We start from the raw sequence: 23,403 nt of genomic DNA, 5'->3' as shown, positions 1-23,403 counted from the left end.
AATGATAAGAAGACTGGGCCGGGCGCTGTGGCTCACGCCTGTAATCCCAGCACTTTGGGAGTCTGAGGTGGGTGGATCATGAAGTCAGGAGATCGAGACCATCCTGGCGAACACAGTGAAACCTCGTCTCCACTGAAAATACAAAAAATTAGCCAGGCGTGGTGGTGGGCGCCTGTAGTCTCAGCTACTCAGGAGGCTGAGGCAGGAGAATGGCAGGAGCCCGGGAGGCGGAGGTTGTGGTGAGCCGAGACCGCACCACTGCACTCCAGCCTGGGCGACAGAGCGAGACTCTGTCTCAAAAAAAAAAAAAAAAAAAAAAAAAAGACTGCATTAAGGAAATCCCGTGAATTCCTCCATGAGCCTGCCTCCGCCCCATCCCAATCTCCCACATTCTTAGAATGCAGCAAAATGAAAGAGTCCTGTTTCTAGCTCTCGCTCTGCCTCTAGTAGAGGTATGATTGGGATTCTCCCTTTAGTTTAAGCACTATATGTCATAAATTATTTTTCATATTACTTAACATTAATCTGCAGAATTATTACAGATGACTCTTCTTAAAACAAAGACTGATTCGGTTAATTTTATTAGTGCCTACTGCGTGCCTACTGTGTTGTAGTCACTGCCCCCCCAATAAGTTATCCAATTTCACAGAAATCCAGATTTTTCAAAAATGGTTTTGGTCTTTAATGGCCTGAGGGGCTTCGACTGAGGGCAGGCTGCAGCAGAGGCTGAGCACAACCGGTATTGCTCCTCCTACACGTGTTGACTTTGTAAAGGATCCAGGCTATTGGCCAACTATTATGTTTAGGATCTTTTGTTAAAATGGATCAGAATTTGAACTCATAACTCAGGTTATTCCAACGGCCACTGGCAGTTAGGTTATTCAATTATGGCTTCATTACAATTGGCATTAAAGTCTTTTTTTTTTTTCTTTAGACAGAAAATGGTGGGGCAGTGGCGAAGGGGTCTCACTATGTTGTCTAGGCTGGTCTCCAACTCCTGGGCTCAAGTAATCCTCTCACCTCAGCCTCCCAAAGCACTGGGATTATAGGCACGAGTCACTGTGCCTGGCCTGGCATTAGGGTCTTAAGCTCATTTCGTTCTGTTCCTTGAGGATTAATTTGGCCAGAACAATTAGTATTCATAAGTGGCAACCTAAAATTAAGCATGTGATTCATATCCATGATAAGGCAAGTTCCCTTAGGATCAACAGGGCCCACAAGGCAAACGTTTCCTCTAGTTGACCTGGATATGGGTTTATTGCAGTCTGTGTGATCACCTGTGTAGGTGGGTAAGGAGATGACAGGGCAACACGACATTTGCCTAGTGGCCTGTATGCTTACTCACCTGTATTTTTTCAGGTTGAAATCATCAGTTCATTCAGCAAATTTTTTCTTTATTTACTTATTTTGAGACAGAGTCTGGCTCTGTCGCCCAGGCTGGAGTGCAGTGGTGCAATCTCGGCTCACTGCAACCTCTGCCTCCTGGGTTCAAGCGATTCTCCTGCCTCACCCTCCCAAGTAGCTGGGATTACAGGAACCCCCCACCACGCTGGCTAATTTTTGTATTTTAGTAGAGACAGGGTTTCACCATGTTGGCCAGGTGGGTCTGGAGCTCCTGACCTCAGGTGATCCGCCCTCCTCACCCTCCCAAAGTGCAGGGATTACAGGCATGAGCTATCACGCCCGGCCAATTCAGCAAATTTATGTGGGATTCCACCTAGAACTCCAAACCAAGGTGCTTTGAATATGTACTGGTAGTATAAACAGAATCCACAGCCCTATCCTGGATTATAAGCTCGTTAGGGAGGTAGCAAAATACATGACACTGACCTAAGAACACATGAAAAGCAAAGAAACATGAATGCAAAGTCAAGTCATATAAGCTGTTTACATCCTGAGCAAGATGAATTTAATTTGCATCTATCCTACTGACCTGTAATCCGTGATTCACTTGTCTCTCTCCTCCAGTAGACATGGCTAGGCATGACCCATATAGTACTGAACTTTGTATTCCCAGCACCTTACCAAAGTAGGTGCTGGGAATACAAAGAGGAGACACCCCACAAATGTTGCATAAAACACTTAATGAATGGTTCTAGGTCGGTGGGGTTGATCAAGGAATTATCCTACAAGTGGTATGGGTTTTTTGGGTTTTTCTGAGATGCGGTCTCACCATGTTGCCCAGGCGATTCTCCTGCCTCAGCCTCCCAAGTAGCTGGGATTACAGGCACTAATTTTTGTATTTTAGTAGAGACAGAGTTTCACCATGTTGGTCAGGTGGGTCTCGAGCTCCTGGCCTCAGGTGGTCCACCTGCCTCTGCCTCTCAAAATGCTGGGATTACAGGTGTGAGCCACTGTGCCCAACCTAGTCTTTTTTTACAGAACAGTCATCTCTGTAGCCAAACTTACATCACATTATTTAATTTTCCTTGATTCGGGGGAGGGGGGAGGGATAGCATTAGGAGATATACCTAATGCTAAATGACGAGTTAATGGGTGCAGCACACCAACATGGCACATGGATACATATGTAACAAACCTGCACGTTGTGCACGAGTACCCTAAAACTTAAAGTATAATAAAAAAAAGATTTACATAAAAAAATTGTCCTTGATTCTGTATTAAAGGAAAGATGACATTATTTTCAATGTCTGCAAAATATTTCACTGATGGGCATTTAGAGTGTTTCCATTTCCCGCTATCATAGATACTGCTTTAATGAATATTTTTTTATTATAAATAGTTTTCTTTTTTTTTTTTTTTTGTGGAGATGGAATCTTGCTCTGTTGCCCAGGCTGGAGTGCAGTAGCACAATTTCGGCTCACTGCAACCTCTGCCTCCCGGATTCAAGCAATTCTCCTGCCTCAGCCTCCCGAGTAGCTGGGACTACAGGCGAACGTCGCCACGCCCTGCCAATTTCTTTTGTTCAGGCTGGTCTTGAACTCCTGAGCTCAGGCAATCCGCCTGCCTCGACCTCCCAAAGTGCTAGGATTATAGGCATGAGGCACCCTGCCTGACCTATAAATATTTTTCTAAGAACATTTCCTTAGGCTATATTCCTAAACATGGAATTATTGGGAACAATTTTATTTTTCTAATTTTTTTCATCTCTTCAGTATTCAAAACATTCCTAAATTCTGGCCCGGCGCGGTGGCTCATGCCTGTAATCCCAACACTTTGGGAGGCCGAGGCGGGTGGATCACGAGGTCAGGAGAGCGAGACCATCCTGGCTAACACAGTGAAACCCCATCTCTACTAAAAATACAAAAACAAAATTAGCCAGGAGTGGTGGCGGGCACCTGTGGTCCCAGCTACTTGGGAGGCTAAGGCAGGAGAATGCTGTGAACCGGGAGGCGGAGCTTGCAGTGAGCTGAGATCACGCCACTGCACTCCAGCCTGGGCGACAGAGCAAGACTCCATCTCAAAAAAAAAAAAAAAACTTAAATTTCTATATAAAGTTGTCAAACTATTTTTTCCAGATTAATCAACTTACACTTCTACCAGCAGTATGAGAGCTTTTATCCCACTGCACCGTCACATAGGAAAAATGGTTTATGTAAAGGACCTCTCTTCTGTTATTTAATACCCATGAATTTCTTATATAGTTGTAATCAGTGAACCCATACTACTTTGGGTTCTGCTTATTTCATGGGGAAGGATTCTATATCAATATAGTTCACATTCTGGCCATTTAAAATCATTCTTTAATTCTTCATTGTGTTAACAGATCCCAATAAGCTTGGTGATTTTCTTATTGTCAGGACTCGGGGTTGTTTCCAGTTTTTGCTATTAAATTGGCTATTTCTGCATCTTTGCACAGTCTCCCCTACTTTACCAAGAGTGAAACTGCTTGATCAAAGAATAGAAAATGTTTTGTAGCTCTCATTAGACATTGCCAAGTTGTCGGGCAAGGTTTTTTAAAAAGGAATATTGGCTGTACAGAGGTGTAGCTGTGTGAACCATCATTCTTGAGCAGGGTCCAATAGCCTGGCATCTTACCTGGAAGTCAGGACATCTAAACTTCCCTATGGGAACTTGGTAAGTCCCTTCCCCATTTCGAACCTCAATTTTCTTATCTATAAAATGAAGAATTTGGATGGAATGAATTAAATCCTTTTCTACCAGAAGTCTAGCCATATTTCACCTAGTCTATTCTGCATCACCCTCTCCTGACTCCTAGGTGCTCAGAATCTAGCTCAGTGCTTGGGAGAGTTATGTTTCCTTTCCCTTTTAAGTGCCCAAATACCAGTGTAATGAGAAATATGGCAGAGCCTGGGAGTTCAGAGCACAGGCCAGGGTCAAATCTCAGCCCTCCACTTACAAGCTGTGTGACAAAATAACCTCTCCCCGGCTCAGTTTCTTCACTGTGAATTAGGTTAATAGTTTCTACCTCATAGGGTTGTTAGGAGAATTAAATGAGTTAAGGTTTGCAAAACGCTAAGAACAGTGCCTGGCACACAGTAGGTGCTTTATAAAGTGTTTGTTGAATAAATAAAATTTTGGACCTAAACTCTGGGTCTCTTCAGGCCTGCAACAGCTTTGTAACTGGCAACCCCACTTTTGGGTGCGTTCCCACTCCTGTAAAACCCAGAGATCTAAATGCCAGATCTCTCTGCTTAAAAAGTCTCCCAGGGCTCCCAGGCGCCTCCAGGCTAGAACAGAAATGCCTCAGCTTGAAGACCCAGGCTTTTCAGGTGAAACACCTAAGGTTCAGGAGATGCTAGGATCATCACTCAAGGATCCCAGTGAATTTTTCAAAATATAATAAAAATAAAAACAAAAACAGGCAAACAGGGTTATAAACATTGTGGGGCATTTTAAATGTTTCATTGAACAAATTAAAGCATTAACAGCCCTCCCCCAACCACCACCAAGCCCAAGAAACCGTAAATATGCTATTCACAAGATAACTGCGCTTTCAAAGGCTCTCAGGCTGCTACTTCGGGCAGCACAATTGGCGGCACGACGTGACGAGCAGGCAGTAGTTTCCATCCCTGGAGGGTCAGTGTCTGGAGACCCCGGCCAAGGCATCCACAGACTAAAGATGTCCGCGACCGCCCGGGCAGCCTCGTGCACGGAAAAGCCTCGGCCCCGGCCCCGACTACCCTTCCTGCGACCACCCCGCAGCCCTGGCCCCTCCGTCCATCCACTCCTGGAGCGCGGCCCCACCAGATCCGGCCCGGCCCGGCCGGGCCCCGCACCCAGGGCCTGCACGGGAACCGCTATTCCTATCGCGGCGCCCCCTGGGAGCCAACGCCGCGACGCCCGCCTGACGTCAGGAAGTGGAATCCGGCGGCGACGCCTTCACGGAGCCCGCGAGGGGGCGCGTGTTGGCCGCCCAGCTGTGAGTTGCCCAAGACCCGCCGGGGGGCGGGGTCTCGCTCCCCGCGCCACGAGGCTCGGCCAATGGGAACGCGCGCTGCGAGGTCCGGAGGTCTGCGCTGCGAGGGCCGCAGGTCCGCGCCGCGGTGCTGAAAACCCGGCGCGCAGGCGGCTGGCTCTGGGCGCGCGCCAGCAAACCCACTCCTGCAGCCCGCGGACCCCGAGCACGCGCCTGACAGCCCCTGCCGGGCCGGCGCGCAGCGTCGCCAAGCCAGCCATGGCCCCCGACCCGGTGGCCGCCGAGACCCCGGCTCAGGGACCTACCCCGCGCTACTTCACCTGGGACGAGGTGGCGCAGCGCTCAGGGTGCGAGGAGCGGTGGCTAGTGATCGACCGTAAGGTGTACAACATCAGCGAGTTCACCCGCCGGCATCCAGGGGGCTCCCGGGTCATCAGCCACTACGCCGGGCAGGATGCCACGGTGAGCGCAGCCAGGCGGGGGCACAGGAGAGGGCGGGACCGGAGGCTGAGTGCAGGGCACCCGGAGCCAAACACCGACTAATTCGGAGGAAAGCCCGGAGGCGTTGATCATACCTGTTGCCCGGTGATTGGGTGTCCTGCGGATGCGGGATGAAAAGGCGGGAGAGAGGCCTTGAGAAGTGGAGTCTGGGGAGTGGGGATGGAGGCCAGCAACACGCACACACAAAGGGCCCCGCCGCCCTGCCATGCATTCCGTCTGCAACCCCGAGCCTCAGGTCTCCGGGCGCGGACAGGACCCCGAGCTGGGTGGGCCAGGAGGGAGGAGAGCAAGGATGCAGGCCGCCTGGGGAGGGAGGGGGTCAGTGGTCAGGGGAGGGAGTCACATCCTGTCTCGATGGCTAGGAGAGGCAGCGCAGCCGCGTCTGGACCTAGGTGCCGGTCCCCACTCGCCAGCAGGAGCGGAGAGGGAGCAAGAAAGGAGCCCATTCTCGAGGATGGGGCTGAAACGGGAAGCTTGGGGAGACCGCTGCCTTGGGGACCCCTGCGTCGTGTGAAGACTGGAGGACGCGGAAGGGACAGCACTGGCCGGGGAGGGCAAGCAGCCGCTGGCGTACATAAGGGATTGGGAATGGCATACACTTAGCGAGGACCCCCAGAGCTGTTCTTGAATCGCTGGGGAGGCCACTGAGCCGCAGGCCAGCGAGGTCTTCAGCTATTCCGCGGAGCGGACCGCTGTTTACGCTCCGGGGCGGTAGGCCCTTCGCGGGGTCCTGTCCCTTCTTCCCTTGGTCTCACTGCGGGGTCGGCGCGCCCCCCAGCCCCGGGCCTGCTCCTTCTCTTTCTAGACCACAGCCCTCAGAGCTAAGGCCCCGGCACCTCTCTGCTGGGTTGGAGTGCTGGGGACTCAGCCCTAGGGACTCGAAAGTCGGGGCGTTCGCTTCACCGCATTTCCCCCTTGGCGGCCAGAATGGCGTCCCCTCCCCTTGCATCCCTCTCTGATACCGTGCCCTGCAGCGTGACGCCCTCCACTGTCCCTATCCACTACCCTGGCGTCCCAGAGTGTGCCGCGGGTCACTAGGGTTCCCATAACGTCGCAGCAGAGCTTAGACGCTGCGGGGCGAAGACCCGCCCCACCCTCTGACGCGACCAGCCTAGGGGGCGAGGCCAGAGCTTGCGCGGGCCAACTAGAGTGACCACTCAGGAGCCCTGACTGCGGCCAAGGCCGCAGGCGTGGGCCTGCGCATGCGCAGACGAAACAGGCACCAACGCTGGGGCTTCCCGCAGTGTGATTTGGGGCCGGGGATGCCGCGGCGGGGACGGCGATTGGTCCGGATGTGTGGTGCCACCGGCCGCCGGCTCCGCCCCGGCCCTCGCCCCACACGCCGCATCACTTACAGGGCCCGCCGCATCACTTACAGGGCCCGGAGCTGCGGACGTGAATCTTAATCACCATGGACCTTACCTTGCACAACCCAAATTAGCTGCCTTGGGGCAGGGGGTGGCCAGAGTGCTTAGGGAAATGTGGAGCCCTACCCAGAACAACGGTGGAGGGAAAGGGAAACGCAGAAGTGCCCCAGTTCGGACGTAGGGAAGTCTTCCTCTTCGTGGTTTTTGGAGAACCCTAGCTAAGAGAGGAAAGGGACTTTTTAAAAGACCCGCAAGAAGGGACGGAAGTCTCATAGCCCTGAGAGGTGAAGCCAGCTGGACTTGCTGGGTCGAGTGGGGACCTAGAGAACTTTACTGTATCTAGAAGTTTGTAAAATGCATCAATCAGTGCTCTGTAAAAACGCACCAATCGGCGCTCTGTAGCTAGCTAGAAGTTTGTAAAATGAGCCAATCAGTGCTCTGTAAAATGGACCAATTAGCAGAACATGGGCAGGGACAACTAAGAGAATAAAAGCTGGCCACCCCAGCCAGCTGCGGCAACCCGCTCCAGTTCCCTTCCAGGCTCTGGAAGCTTTGTTCTTTTGCTCTTCACACTAAATCTTGCTGCTGCTCACTCTTTGGGTCTGGGCCACCTTTAAGAGCTATTAACACTCACCGCGAAGGTCCAGGGCTTCATTCTTGAAGTGAGACCACACCCACCGGAAGGAACCAACCCCCGACACAGCCCCACCCATCCCTCCTGTTTCTCACCTATACTGAAATTCTTGGGCAAAAGCTGTCTGTGGACACACCCAGGGGAAAGGCCAGCCCAGGCAGGTGTTTCTTGGTGGTCCCCCTCAGCCAAAGCTTCCCATTCCTTGATGCATCCTTCTAACTAGAGCAGATGCTCGGTGATCTTAAACTGTGGACACCTGGGAGCACCCTCAAAGGGCAGCTGGGCCTAGGGATATGGCCTGTGCTTCTGTGTCCGGAGTTGGTTCCTTCAGGTGGGTTCGTGGTCTTGCTGACTTCAAGAATGAAGCCATGGACCTTCGCAGTGAGTGTTACAGCTCTTACAGGTGGCCTGGACCCAAAGAGTGAGCAGTAGCAAGATTTGTTGTGAAGAGCAAAGAACAAAGCTTCCACAGCGTGGAAGAGGACCTGAGCAGGTTGCCGCTGCTGGACGTTGGGGGTGGGAGGAGAGCAACTTTTATTCCCTTATTTGCCCCTGCTCATGTCCTGCTAATTGGTCCACTTTACAGGGTGCTGATTGGTCCATTTTACCTCTAGCTAGCTAAAGAGCACAGATTGGTGCATTTTACAAACCTCTAGCTACAGAAAAGTTCTCCAAGTCCGCATTCGACCCAGGAAGTCCATTTGGCTTCACCTCTCACTTCAACTTGGGTTTTATCCTGGCGGGCAGGAGGATGGCCTTGGGTGCGAACACTGCCGGAGTCCAGGGGGCTGGCTCCCTCACCTTTCATCTTCTCCCGGCACTTGCAGGATCCCTTTGTGGCCTTCCACATCAACAAGGGCCTTGTGAAGAAGTATATGGACTCTCTCCTGATTGGAGAACTGTCTCCGGAGCAGCCCAGCTTTGAGCCCACCAAGAATGTAAGACCCTGTGTTTGCTATGTGGCAACTATTGGTTGTTGAGGGGGACAGAGAGGGGGTAGAAGGAGAGTCTAGATGGGATCACAGTCATAGTAATCATAGTCAGTAGTAGCTTTGGGGAGTCTTGAGGTCCCTGCTTCTCTTGCATAGTCATGAGGTCACAGGCCCAAGGGAGCATGGCTTTGCAACCTATGGCTCCCCCAAGACTGCCACTACCATGGCTGCCATCATTGTTATCATCATCAATATGAGCACTTACTATGCGCCAAGCATAAACTCATAACTCTCACACATTTACAGATGAGATAACAGGCTCAGGGAGGTTAAGCAACACAGCCAAGGATCACACAGTTAGTAAATGGCAGAGCAAGAACTTAAGTCCCCTGAACTCTTAGGCACTATCCCATAGCACCTCCTCCTGTCATCCTCATTGTCATAGTATCTTTGCCTAGGATTGTGGACTTCCCACAGCTACCTCAGTGGGAGGTCCTTGAGCCTGAGAGGGCCCTTGTCTCCAGTAGTGTTGGGGTGCAGATGAGAAGAATAACAGCTCCTCCTCCTCTTCTGCAGAAAGAGCTGACTGATGAGTTCCGGGAGCTGCGGGCCACAGTGGAGCAGATGGGGCTCATGAAGGCCAACCATGTCTTCTTCCTGCTGTACCTGCTGCACATCTTGCTGCTGGATGGTGCAGCCTGGCTCACCCTTTGGGTCTTCGGGACGTCCTTTTTGCCCTTCCTCCTCTGTGCGGTGCTGCTCAGTGCAGCTCAGGTGAGAGCCTTTGACTTGTCAAGTGCACAGCAATGCTCAGCATCCCTGGGGAAAAGCTCCTTGGGTGTTTGAGGAAGGCCAAGAATTCCTGCCCTCCAAGTAGGGCAGATCTGAAGGTATGCAGGAGAGTGAGTGCAGGAACATGCATTCCACTGTCTTCACCTGTCTGCTCTTTAGCCATATGGGCATCTTCATTTCTCTCACTGCCTTTTTAGCTGCTTCTCCAAAGGTTCCCTTCTTCCTACGCGGTTTGTTCTCTGCCACAGCCCACCTGTGCCAGGAACCAAGTTTCTGGTTTCTTAGCAAAGCTTGGCTCCCTCCCCACCACTGACATTGCCCAATATGTTAAAAATGATTGAGCACTAATTCTTGACTGTCAAGACCCATTTGGCAAGCCTTCTGCTCATGTTTGAGTCCTTTCTGTATTCTGGATGTCAGTCCATCATACGCCATGAGCTTCACGCCGGGCGTGGTAGCTCATGCCTGTAATCCTAGCACTTTGGGAGGCCAAGGTGGCTGGATCACTTGCGACCAGTTCAAGACCAGCCTGGCCAACGTGGTGAAACCCCACCTCTACTAAAAATACAAAAAGGCCAGGCACAGTGGCTCATGCCTGTAATACCAGTACCTTAGGAGGCCAAGACGGGCAGATCATTTGAGGTGAGGAGTTCGAGACCACCTGGCCAACATGGTGAAACTCCATCTCTATTAAAATACAGCAATTAGCTGGGAGTGGTGGCGGGTGCCTGCAATCCCAGCTACATGGGAGGCTGAGGCAGGAGAATTGCTTGAACCTGCGAAGCGGAGGTTGCAGTGAGCTGACACCATTGCACTCCAGCCTGGGCAACAGAGCGACACTCTGTCTCTCAAAACAGGCCAGGAGTGGTGGCTCACGCCTGTTATCCCAGCAGTTTGGGAGGCCGAGGTGGGCAGATCACCTGAGGTCAGGAGTTCGAGACCAGCCTGGCCAACATGGTGAAACCCCAACTCTTATTAAAAATACAAAAAAATCAGCCAGACATGGTGGCAGGCACCTGTAATCCCAGCTACTTGGGAGGCTGAGGTAGGAGAATTACTTGAACCCAGGAGGTGGAGGTTGCAGTGACCTGAAACCGCACCATTGCACTCCAGCCTGGGCAACAAGAACAAAACTGTCTCAAAAAAAAAAAAAAAAAAAAAAAAGTCATGAGCTTCGGAGCTGGCGAAACAGAAGAACACAGAAGGGATGGTGATTTGCCCCAACTCACATGTGAGTCAGTGGCAGAGGCAGAACTAGGACAGGACCCATGTTTCCTGACTCCTGAGGTGCATCACAGGCCTTGGCAGATGAAGGAAGTGGGAGAGGCTGAAGGAGGCATCGAGGTCAGTGAAGGGGACACTGAGGCTGGTGGGCTGCTCTCAGTGTTAACTCTTCTCACCTAGGCCCAGGCTGGCTGGCTGCAGCATGACTTTGGGCACCTGTCGGTCTTCAGCACCTCAAAGTGGAACCATCTGCTACATCATTTTGTGATTGGCCACCTGAAGGTCAGTGGGATGGGGAGGGGCTCTTTAAAACTTCAGGCAATTAAGGGCTGCCTCGGGGGAAGCTTTTCATACTCGTGTCCCTGCTTTTCTGTAGGGGGCTCCCGCCAGTTGGTGGAACCACATGCACTTCCAGCACCATGCCAAGCCCAATTGCTTCCGCAAAGACCCAGACATCAACATGCATCCCTTCTTCTTTGCCTTGGGGAAGATCCTCTCTGTGGAGGTGTGTGGAGGTATCGGTGGAAAGGTCTTGGGGAATAGGAGGCAGCCAACATAGGGGGGTTGGGGAAGATGCCCACGATGTTGTCAGTGTGGGCAAGACACTGGGGCTGGGCTGGCTGGGGCTTTTGCCATTTTGGAAGTTCTGGAAGGCAACAGGCAGTAAATGGGGGCTGCCCAGGAGGGAATCACCATCCTCCCTAGAGAGTTCAGTCAGCAGGCCGGGCACGGTGGCTCACACCTGTAATCCCAGTACTTTGGGAGGCCGAGGCGGGCGGATCACGAGGTCAGGAGATCGAGACCATCCTGGCTAACACGGCGAAACCCCGTCTCTACTAAAAATACAAAAAATTAGCCGGGCGTGGTGGCAGGCGCCTGTAGTCCCAGCTACGCGGGAGGCTGAGGCAGGAGAATGGCGTGAACCCCGGGGGGCGGAGCCTGCAGTGAGCCGAGATCGCGCCACTGCACTCCAGCCTGGGTGAAAGAGCGAGACTCCGTCTCAAAAAAAAAAAAAAAAAGAGAGTTCAGTCAGCAAACCGTTACTGCATAAAAGGCACCTCGTTTTACAAAGGATCCAGAGGATGACCAGAAGGATCCAAATGATGAGATGGCCTATCCTTGAAGGTACTGATGGCACCTCCTGGAGGTGCTTTTTTGACACTCTTGCCCCAGGCGAGCATTCCCCTTGCACTTTGTATTTCTCTCCCACACTTAGGTATCCTTCTTGTCACAGTCTTCTCTGTCCAGGGCTGGACTGTCTTACTCTTCTTTGATGTCCAATATCTGGAACATTCATTCACTGAGTACTACTTCCCACCCTGCTGATCCCCAGCCTGACTTCCTGGGTGGTCAGCATTGGGTTTGAGTTGTCATCTGAAGTTGTAAGCAGAAATAATGTAGCTGCTGAAGGAATAATGCCTGGGGGTGGAGATCTGGTGAGCTTTTAGTGAGCATTAGGCAATGGAAGATTCTGAGATGCCAGCAGAATTATTTGGAAAGTTAATTTAAAGCCCTTTGTCCCAAGGCTCTAGGCTGCAGAGTTCTTCCAGGTCCATCTCCTCTACTTTGTGACATTTCAGCTTGCCAGGAATTAAATTGTCGTTAAAACACATTTCAGTTCTAGGCATGAGTTCAAGGTAGCCTGGCTCTCCTCTCGCCCCTGGCCATGAGAACTTTGAAAGGGCTTTGGCAGTAGTGGCTGGCCTGGCATGAGGAGCTCATAGCTTGAGGTTCATGCACCACCTGTCCATAATGTTCTTATTTTCCCATCATGAGCATGGACTTGGTTTGTTACATGTCCGATACCATTATGGTCAGTACTGTGCAGATGATGAAGCAGCCCTGTCCCCCGTCTGACTCCCATGGCTGCTTCAAGGGCAGTGTGGTTATTTGCTGGGCAGTGGCATGGGGCTTGTGCATTTCTACTGTCACTACAGAGGGTTTAAAAAAAAGACATGGGCAGGTTAAGTGGAAGGGAACAGTCTCACACCACTACCTTTATTGCTTCTTGGTACTTGGGTTTTCAGGAAATTCCTATCAGCAGACATCAAAAATAGAGAATGAAGGGACGCAGTTGGCACGTGCCTGTGGTCCCATCTACTTGGGAGGCTGAGGCGGGAGCATCGCTTGAGCCCAGGAGGTGAAGGCTGCAGTGAGTATGATCACGCCACTGCACTCCAGCCTGGGTAACAGCGCAACCTGTGTGTAAAAATAATAATTTTTTTAAAAGATTAAAACAAAAAAAAATTGTAAACAGAGCTCAACATAACTTACAGATTAAAAACAGTAAAATATGACAGAAACTGAGAGGTAGTCATGATCAGATATGGCCTCCTTCAGGTGCTGACATCTGAACTGAGACCTGAATGATGAAAAGGGCCAGCACTGCAAAAATTCAGGGAAGGAACATTTGGAACAGAGAGAACAGTCAAGTACAAAGGCTCCTGGATGTTCAGGGACAGTAAGCAATGAGAATGAGAAGACCAGAAAACTAGGGAGGGGCCAGATCATGTAGGGCCTTAGAAAGCCATGGTAAGGGTGTGGTAAGAAGTTTGGGTTTTATTCCAATAGCAATGGGGAGTCACAGGAGGGTTTCTGGTGGGTACAGCAACTGCTTTGCACTTTAAAAGGCTTGCTCTGGCTGGAGGTGGAGAGGATGAATTATAGAGGGTAGGTATAATCACAGATATAACCTCAGTGAGGAGGCTGGAGCGAGTCCAGGCCAGACCACGGAGGAGCAGATGAAGCCAATGGATTTGGGATGTTTTGGAGGCAGTGTAAACAATGCTTGCTGAGGACCTGGATGTGGTGGTGAGAATCACCCCATCTCGAGCAACATTTACTGAGGGAAAAATTGAAAAAGGGGCACCCTTGCTTGGTGGGATGGGTGGGGCAGAGCCCCACCCCACCAAGGTGGCCTCCTATTGTGGAACTGTTATGGAAAGGAGCCCCATCCATTGCTTCCTCCTTGAATGGCAAATGCCTTTATGATCCCTATAACTTGTCCCATTATGTTTAGACCCTTGGTGGTCAGAAGGGTTCTATTTAGGGCAGTGCCCCCTGCCCCTCCTTGTCCTCCAGGAATTTTGAGAGGCACTGATGTGGATGTCATGGGGTCAGCACAGGCATCAACATCCCCAGAGGGATGGAACCAAGCAGCCTCTTGCCCAGGCATTCACTAACAGGCAGCCCATCCTCAGCCTCATAGCTGGCAGGGGAGAAGAAAGGCTATTTTGGGTCCCAAATCTTTATTTTTTTTTTTATTTTTTTATTTTTGAGACAGAGTCTCGCTCTGTTGCCCAGGCTGGAGTGCAATGGTGCGGTCTCAGCTCACTACAACCTCCGCCTCCCAAGTTCAAGAGATTCTCCTGCCTCAGCCTCCTCAGTAGCTGGGACTACAGGTGCGTGCCACCAAGCCTGGCTAATTTTTGTGTTTTTAGTAGAGACGTGGTTTCGCCATGTTGCCCAGGCTGGTCTCGAACTCCTGGGCTCATGCAGTCCGCCCACCTCAGCCTCCCAAAGTGCTGGGATTACAGGCGTGAGCCACTGTACCCGGTCTCTGTTTACAAATTTATCACCAGCTTCATCCCCTAAGGTTATAAACTCCATGAGGGTGGGAAGTCTGTATTGTTCGCCTCTGTATCCTGAGCATCTAGAACATAGCCTGGCACACAGTAGGTGCTCAAGTACTTGAATCTGTTAATGTAGAAAGGATGTTTCATCTAGCTGAAGTGCCTTGTACAGAATAAGCTCTCAATAAATGAACTGTGGACACATGGAAGGGTGAGCTAGAGCTCTGCTCAGGGGTTGAGTGCTCCTCTTGTGCCCTTGTGGTTGTCTGGTTACCTGAACTAATTGGAGTGCGATGCAGACATAGTCATGGAGTGAGACAGCAGAACTTTGCTGTCTTGTTTGTGAGCCCACACCAGGGGTTCTAGGCTGGCTGGCTGACATGGTGGCCCCAGCCTGTCTCTTCAGCAGCTCGGCTTATAAAAAATAAGCACCACCTACTGGGGAAAACTGCTGGAACCTTCAGATTGCCAAATTGTTGTTGGTGTCTTTTCCAGAAATATTTGCCAAACTCGAATTAGCCTTCAGGGGATTTGATAAAGCTCATGTTTAAGTCAAGAGACCAAAAGATTTTGATGGGGAGAAGTAGGGGCTGGATATAGAGGGAATACTTAACCTGTATAGGGGCAGATATGGTTGTCCATGGAGATTCTGATGTGAAAAAGCATGATGGCGGCCAGGCACAGTGCCTCACACCTGTAATCCCAGCACTTTGGGAGGCTGAGGTGGGTGGATCACCTGAGGTTGGGAGTTCGAGACCAGCCTGAACAACATGGAGAAACCCCATCTCTACTAAAAATACAAAATTAGCTGGGCGTGGCGGCACATGCCTGTAATCCTAGCTACTCGGGAGGCTGAGGCAGGAGAATCGCTTGAACCCAGGGAGGCGGAAGTTGTGGTGAGCTGAGATCATGCCATTGCACTCCAGCCTGGGCAACAAGAGCGAGACTCTATCTAAAAAATAAACAAATAAAAAAGTATTTATTTATTTGGGAGAAAGGGGAGAGGGCAGTGGGGCCTGGAAACCTCATGACAAAGAGAATGAACACAAGAGGGCCTGTGGTCCTGTAGACTCTGTGCTGTGCACAACCCTCATGTGAGCATGGGCCATCCAGCCGCAGACTATGGTGTGACACGCTCTGCAGATTACAGCCTAGGGCTTCATGTTCCATGTGCTGGAGGTAAGGCTGGGCCTCTTGGAGCTTTCCAATAGCACCAACAAGCTGTCAGCCCTGGAGGAGGCCTAAACCTCCAAGCAGGGAAAGGTCAAGGTCACAGAGGGAGGAATCACTGGTCTCCGAATGCTCATGTGTTTGCTTTTCTTCACAGCTTGGGAAACAGAAGAAAAAATATATGCCATACAACCACCAGCACAAATACTTCTTCCTAAGTGAGTGTCCCCATCCAACACAGGGGAGCTGCCTCAGGAGGGAATGCTGAGGGAATGAGGAGGATGTGGCTCTCCAAGGGATTATGGTATTTTAAGGAAAGGGGCTAGAGGAAGTACCCCACCTCCACTCCCAGTTACTCCCTGCATGACAGCAGTTTGCCATCTCAGCTGAGCGAAGTGAAGTTAGGCTGATGATTGGTTGAAGGCAAACTAGTTCTTCCCATCCAACCCCAGTTTCCACTAGGAAGCTGGGTGTTTGGGGTATAGAGGGGCCTCTTGCTTCATCCTCAACCTTATCTTAAACTTTGTCAAGATGGGCCAAGGTAACCTGGTAGAGCCCAGTCCAACCCCCAGAGGAACAAAGGTATAGATAGTTCTGGAAGGATGGGTCCTGAGGAGAGAATGGAAGAGCTGTTAGAACTGAGAAGATCTTTCTGATGACTGCCACATATTCCCAGCTTTAAAAGTCTGTCCCAGGCCGGGTGTGGTGGCTCACGCTTGTAATCCCAGCACTTTGGGAGGCCGAGGCGGGCGGATCACGAGGTCAGGAGATCGAGACCACGGTGAAACCCCGTCTCTACTAAAAATACAAAAAATTAGCCGGGCGTGGTGGCGGGCGCCTGTAGTCCCAGCTACTTGGAGAGGCTGAGGCAGGAGAATGGCGTGAACCCGGGAGGCGGAGCTTGCAGTGAGCCGAGATCGCGCCACTGCACTCCAGCCTGGGTGACAGAGCTAGACTCCGTCTCAAAAAAAAAAAAAAAAAAAAAAAAAAGTCTGTCCCAGCTACTAGGGAAACAAGTGGGAGCATCCTTTGAGCCCAGGAGTTTGAGGCTGCAGTAAGCTCTGATTGTGCCACTGCACTCCAGCCTGGGCAGGAGTGAGATCTTATTTCTAAAACAACAACAACTCTGCTCCATAATGCCTAAAATGAGCTTTAAATGCCTTTAAATTTTCAAATTTTTTAAAGAAGGAAGGGAAGGAGTCCACTGATCTTATTTTAGTTTGAAGGAATTCACCCTAACTGCCTATCACCAACTATCACTAATAGAGAAAGGTGATGGGGCAGAAGGGTAGAGCAGAGACCTCTGGAAGAAATAGTTTTAGAATCCATGGCACATCAAGATGGAGGAGCCATGGGTGAGCATTGTCATGCTAGGAGTTATGGGTTGCATCAGGTGCCACAGAGAAGGGCTACAGAAAAGGAAATGAGGCAGCATGTAGAATGCAACACTTCTTCAACTCCCAGTTTTCTTTCAAGAGAGGCCCCTCTGTTCCATCCCACAGCTGACCTCCAGGGCTTCAGATTGGGGTGGCACAAGCCCATCTCCCTAGTTTAAGGAAGTGAGCTTCACAGCCTGTGAAGGATCCACAGGGTCCCTCCCAACACACACACACTTTCCTGCCCCTGCCCCTTCACCTGCATGGTGGAGCTGCCAGGAACAAAGGGCAGATGACTGTAGGGACAGGGCTGTGGCCAAGGTAAGTAAGAGAGTATTAGCACCCTTTTAAAAGTGTGGGATCCATGGAGTGTGTATGTAGAAAAGAGAAGAAAAATGAAAAATAATAAAGGTGTGGGAGCAGAGCAAGTCCCAAGCGTGGGGCCTGAGTTCCCAAGCGCCTGTCACTGACGAGTGCTCACCTTCCCTGGCATCCTCTTGGGAGTTTTTGCCTTCCCCAGACTTGGATTTATGCCCACCTTCAGTGCCTGCTGATTCCAGTGGATTGCAGAGCACTCAAGCAGCTGGAGGGGAGACAGAAGGGATGGTTGGAAGAGGCAGCCCCCTGCTAGAGGCCATCTCTCCAGCATCAACCAGCCCTTTCATGACCTTCCTGTGCTCATGCCTCCTCTTTGTCTCGGTTTCCTCCCCAGTTGGGCCCCCAGCCTTGCTGCCCCTCTACTTCCAGTGGTATGTTTTCTATTTTGTTATCCAGCGAAAGAAGTGGGTGGTGAGTATCCATGGCCCAAGAAGCCCACATCCTTGTCTCCAGCACCCAGAGTGGGGGATAGGGGTTCCCCAGGGGAAACTAAGACTGACTCCAGGCCTAATTTAGAACAAAATAATAGAACCAGACACAGATCCTCCTTATCTCTAAGTGGGACAGAATGATTTGAGCTTAGCAGGCAGCCTGATTCCCAATGTGTAATTTCATGCGGTCAGTGTCTCAGAGGTTCCTGTACTGGGCATAATGCCAGGGGGCTGAGTTGGGAATGGGGAAGATGAATGAGAGACAATGCCTACTTTCAAGGAAACTTCTGATGAAGCAGAATGTGGTTGTTAATCAGAAAAGAGGTAAAGGCAATAGGTTCTGGGGACTCCAAAAGGGGCCTGACTGCACCTGGCTTTGTGAAGTCACTTTTCTAGCTGGCCTTGAGGCTGGGCAGGGTTTCTGACAGGCAGAGGTGGGGCAGGGGGGATGAACTCTGAGCAGAGAAGCTGGAAATGAGGGGTAAGTTTGACCACCAGACATATTGTGGAGGACTAGTATCAGGAGAAGAGTATGGTGCTTGGTTCAGTGATGAGAGATTTGATCAGGGCACTGGCATGGACTGAGCCATGGTCCTGGCAGATTCATTTGGCAGCATGCTGAAGGATTTAGATTGGCTGGGAAGAGCTAGAGGCAAGGAGACCTTGTAGGCCTTGGTACTTTTGAAGGGGACATGCAAGAAGGGCTGGGGGGTGCCAATGGGAATGGAAGAAAGGAGCAGTGGCACTAGATATTACAGGATTGGACCCCTGAGAAGCTGAAGATGACTGAGTCTGGATACCCAGGAGAATGGCTGCACCATGCAAAGAAAGAGCTGCTGAGAGGAAGAGGAAGAGTTGTTGGTGACTGTTATGCTCGCTGCTTTTCTCACTGTAGGACTTGGCCTGGATGATTACCTTCTACGTTCGCTTCTTCCTCACTTATGTGCCACTATTGGGGCTGAAAGCCTTCCTGAGCCTTTTCTTCATAGTCAGGTAGTATTTGGTCGGGGCGGATAGGGACTGGTGAAGGAAATGTTGGGGAGTGACCCTTCTGGTCTAGGGGCCGTGCTGGGGCTTTGGGTAAGAGTGGGTGTTTCAGGAGTTGGCTTGGGAAAGTAGATGGGCTGGAGCAGTTATCTGAGGGGGAAATCAGAATTCTGGGCTCTGTGTGTACTGTTTTTGTCTGTGTAACATATCCAACAGGTTCCTGGAAAGCAACTGGTTTGTGTGGGTGACACAGATGAACCATATCCCCATGCACATTGATCATGACCGGAACATGGACTGGGTTTCCACCCAGGTAAGGGACAGTCACTCAGAAGACTGGAGCATAACACAACTATTGAAAAGGGTGGTAGGTGAAAATAGCAAAAACAAAAAGTCCCCCAAACAGCATTTTCGCATTAGCCTGAGGCTCTTGTTCTGCTACCATGTGAAGGGAGTGACCAAGACAGTCTCATGTCCCTTCCTCAGCCAGCTTTACCTGGAGAATGCTGGGCTGGCCTTTCCATCTGATACTCAACATGCTCTCCCCTGACCTTTTCCTCCAGCTCCAGGCCACATGCAACGTCCACAAGTCTGCCTTCAATGACTGGTTCAGTGGACACCTCAACTTCCAGATTGAGCACCAGTGAGTAGGGAGCCTGGGGAAGCAGGGTTCTGGGGAGGGTGTAAGTGTTGGGTACAGGTGGGAGCAGAGAAGCAGGAACCACTGACTCCCCCGTTCTCCCTGAAGTCTTTTTCCCACGATGCCTCGACACAATTATCACAAAGTGGCTCCCCTGGTGCAGTCCTTGTGTGCCAAGCATGGCATAGAGTACCAGTCGAAGCCCCTGCTGTCAGCCTTCGCCGACATCATCCAGTGAGTATCTGAGACCAGGAAGATGGCCGGTAGGGAGGAAAGAGGGCAGGGCAATGGAAATGACGACATGTAGGGTGGGGAGTAACAGAAGGTGTTCCCAGTCGTGTGGGATGGAGTTCACCGTGGCAAAGGCAGGATTCTTTATTGGACCTGTGGCCAGGTCAGGCGTTTGCCCTCATTGAGGTTCCCCTCAGTACCATGGCCCAAGCTAGCTTTCTCTAAACTAGAGGGGAGGAAAGCCTCCAGATGGAAGAAGGCCTTAACCTCACTGCTCCATCTCTGGTGGGTTCAGCTCCGCTTGTCTCCCTCACTGTCTGCCCCATTTTGTCCCTGCAGCTCACTAAAGGAGTCAGGGCAGCTCTGGCTAGATGCCTATCTTCACCAATAACAACAGCCACCCTGCCCAGTCTGGAAGAGGAGGAGGAAGACTCTGGAGCCAAAGCAGAAGGGAGCTTGAGGGACAATGCCACTATAGTTTAATACTCAGAGGGGGGTGGGTTTGGGGACATAAAGACTCTGACTCAAACTCCTCCCTTTTATCTTCTAGCCACAGTTCTAAGACCCAAAGTGGGGGGGTGGACACAGAAGTCCCTAGAAGGAGGGAAGGAGCTGTTGGGGCAGGGGTGTAAATTATTTCCTTTTTCTAGTTTGGCACATGCACGTAGTTGGTGAACAGAGAGAACCAGAAGGGTAACAGAAGAGGAGGGACCTACTGAACCCAGAGTCAGGAAGAGATTTAACACTAAAATTCCACTCATGCTGGGCGTGGTGGCTCACGCCTGTAATCCCAGCACTTTGGGAGGCCGAGGCAGGCGGATCACGAGGTCAGGAGTTCGAGACCAGCCTGACCAACATAGTGAAACCCCGTCTCTACTAAAAATAGAAAAATGAGCCAGTCCTGGTGGCACGCGCCTGTAATCCCAGCTGCCCAGGAGGCTGAGGCAGGAGAATCGCTTGAACTGGGGAGGTGGAGGTTGCAGTGAGCTGAGATCACGCCATTGTACTCCAGCCTGGGCGACAGAGCAAGACTCTATTTCAAAAATAAATAAATAAATAAATCCACTCATAAAGGGTGAGCTCAGCTCACTGGTCCACTTCTCAGTGCCTTCTCCATCCTCATTTGCAAACCTCAGAGGGATAAAGCAGTTGAACCTGATGAGCAAGAATTACAACAGCAAGGAAATATTAATGCTTAGAATTATGAGATCCAGCACAACTCAGTCTGTGGGAGCTCAGCTCACTGCCCAGGGATAGGTGTGACCTATGTCTACCTTAGGCTGCTGGGAGAAGCCATTCTCCAGTTTCAGAAGCAGGCAGGGCAAAGGTCAAGACAGTGGTACTGGGGTCTTTTGGCTTTGAAGGATCCTGGAACCACTGATTTTGGTTTATTCCCTCCAGGGTCTAAAGAGAACAAGAGGTGCTAGCTCTTACCAAAACAGATGGTAGAGAGAGTTGCTGGCTATTTAAAAGCCTTTTCATCTTTTAATTCACCTCTTCTTTTCACCTCTTTAACCACTCCTCAGGAACAGAACACTCCTAGGACTGGGGGTCTACTTTTAGCCCCATAAGCAAGTGAGCAGATGGGACAAGGTAGTCTTTTCTCCCTAGAAACAAAGGGGATGCCTAGTGGTTTCCCTTTGCTTCCCAACCTAAAATTTCAAGTTTAATAAAATAGCAATTAGCATAAGTGACCAAATTGAGAGATAATTATCAGTCATGAGGAAAGACACAGATTTTGGTCATAAAGAATGTAAGGGCTATAAGCAGAAACTTTCTATAACCTAAATGATGTTATAGAATTATTTTTGAGCAGGAGCAGAAAGATTAAATATGATCATACTTCTAAATCAGAAATAGGAAGATTAAAACCACAGAACAGTTTGTGATTGCCATTGCTGTAGCTAGGTATCTTACTCTGTCCACTCTTGTTCAAGTATCTAACTCTTCTGGAAACCAAATAGGCTTTAGAAGAGATTATCCTAAATTCCTATCAGTGTAATACTAAAATGTAACTTTTTAATCATCTGGTTTTTAAAAGATAAACAGTTTAGCCCATCTCTCCAGAGAGCAAACATAGGAATGTGCCTCAGGAGCCTCCTAGGGCTTATGATCAGCCCTCACACCCGCTTTCCCCTCCAACCCACAGCCTTTGCTTCCAGGTGGCGGGATTACTACTTTGCCTCTTCAGCAGCATCTACTCTAGGCATATTGATCATTTTGGACACTGGGAGAAGAGAACCTCAAACTAGGAGGAAAAGACAGAGCCTCCACTTAGTTTTGGGAGGGGATGGCAGACAGTCAAGGAGATGAGCGTCCTAAGGCATGTTGGGATAGGGTCAGATGCACCACCCATGGAGAGGTTTGTCAGCACAAAGACATGGAAGGTTAGAGGTTTGTTAACAAAAAGACATGGAAGGTTAGGTTTGTCAACACAAAGACATGGAAGATTAGAAGTTTGCCAACACAAAGACACAGGAAGAATGGGCTGCAGAAGATTTAGATGTTTTCCATTTGGGCACATTTTACTTAGCTGGAGAACTTGGTTTAAAACAGCCTGGGTAGGAAAATTAGAAGCAAGCTGGGTGCAGTGGCTCATGCCTGTAATCCCAACACTTTTGGGAGGTCCAGGCAGGAGGATCACTTGGGCCCAGGAGGTCAAGCCTGGAGTGAGCTGAGATCACACCACTGCACTCCAGCCTGGGGTGATAGAACAAGACCCTGTCTCAAAAAAAAAAAAAAAACAACTTAGAATTGAGGAGCTGTACCTCCATTGGCTTCCTCACTCCAAAATAGGTGCTGATCCTTCCTATTACTATTCTTTGCCACCTAAGTTTTGGGTGTGGTGTCACCAGCCTGTTTAGCCAAGTAGCTTTGGGCCTAGGCTGCCCAATCTGAGCAAACACCAGTGAGGCTCTATTGAGCCAAGACCATTCCTCAAAGCACCTGAACCACTGTGACCTTCTCAGCCTATAGCAGTGTGGTCTCTTACATGGCCACAAAGGGACACACAGTGACAAAAGGCTCAGAATGTTACAATGGTAAAATGAGTGATCTCAAATCCACTGACAGATGTAAAATAGGCTTAGAGAGGAAAAGCTGCCTCTGGTCAAATAGATGATGGCAGAATGAATTCCAACTCACTTTTTTACAACTCCAACTTCTATGTTTATCTGTTACTTTCATTTTTTTACAACCTGGCCAGAGGCATTTTTTTAATCAGGCCCAGTATCAGTATCCTTTTTGTGTGTGCCAATTTCGTTATCACATCCCTATGAAGTTGAAAAATAAAGTTAATTTTGACCAAAAGACTTCATTTGTAACCCATGATGTTCATCTGTGTGTGCACAGGATTCCTGAGTACCTCTGCTACGAGTTACTGTTCACCTCTCTGTGCTCTAACTTCTTAAATCACTAGACTCCCCTTTGTATTGGGAAGAGGAAGAAACATCAGGACCCTCCAGAAAACACCAAGGCAAGGGTGGAGTATGGCAAGGAAGAGCAAGGCAAAGTCCTTCTGATGACTCCTGTGTTCAAATGTGAAACTGTCAATAATCTCACCAAGTTTCACATGTATCACTTCCTCCTATTCATGAGGCAATGTCCTTGCCCTTTTGTCCTTCAGCTTTCCATTTTGAATTATTTTCTCTTTATTTTTACTTACTTGTTTTGAGACAAGGTCTGGCTGTATGGCCCAGGCTGGAGTGCAGTGGTGCTGCCATCTTAGTTCACTGCATTCTCTGCCTCCGGGCTGCAAGCCATCTTCCCACCTCAGGCTAATTTTTTTCTTTTTTTTTTTTTTGAGACCAGAGTTTCACTCTTGTTGC

The 23,403-nt window shown here is 50.1% G+C and overlaps 1 protein-coding gene across 1 annotated transcript; it reads left to right on the top strand.

Moving 5' to 3' along the window:
• Positions 1 to 5,406: 5,406 nt before the first annotated feature.
• On the top strand, positions 5,407 to 22,885 carry FADS1 (fatty acid desaturase 1). Its single transcript, XM_055284209.2, is given in 13 exon segments — positions 5,407 to 5,466; positions 5,468 to 5,803; positions 8,671 to 8,781; positions 9,352 to 9,549; positions 10,972 to 11,073; positions 11,168 to 11,296; positions 15,691 to 15,751; positions 17,622 to 17,698; positions 18,614 to 18,711; positions 18,922 to 19,018; positions 19,269 to 19,348; positions 19,454 to 19,579; positions 19,916 to 22,885. Coding segments are annotated over 13 exon segments (1,527 nt in total). The 3' UTR covers positions 19,968 to 22,885.
• The last annotated feature ends 518 nt before the right edge of the window (positions 22,886 to 23,403 follow it).

The sequence above is a fragment of the Symphalangus syndactylus genome, chromosome 1 (assembly GCF_028878055.3).
Source record: "Symphalangus syndactylus isolate Jambi chromosome 1, NHGRI_mSymSyn1-v2.1_pri, whole genome shotgun sequence".
Classification (NCBI taxonomy): domain Eukaryota; kingdom Metazoa; phylum Chordata; class Mammalia; order Primates; family Hylobatidae; genus Symphalangus; species Symphalangus syndactylus.
The sequence above is the reverse complement of the archived record's forward strand: the minus strand, read 5'-3'. Positions and strand labels throughout refer to the sequence as shown.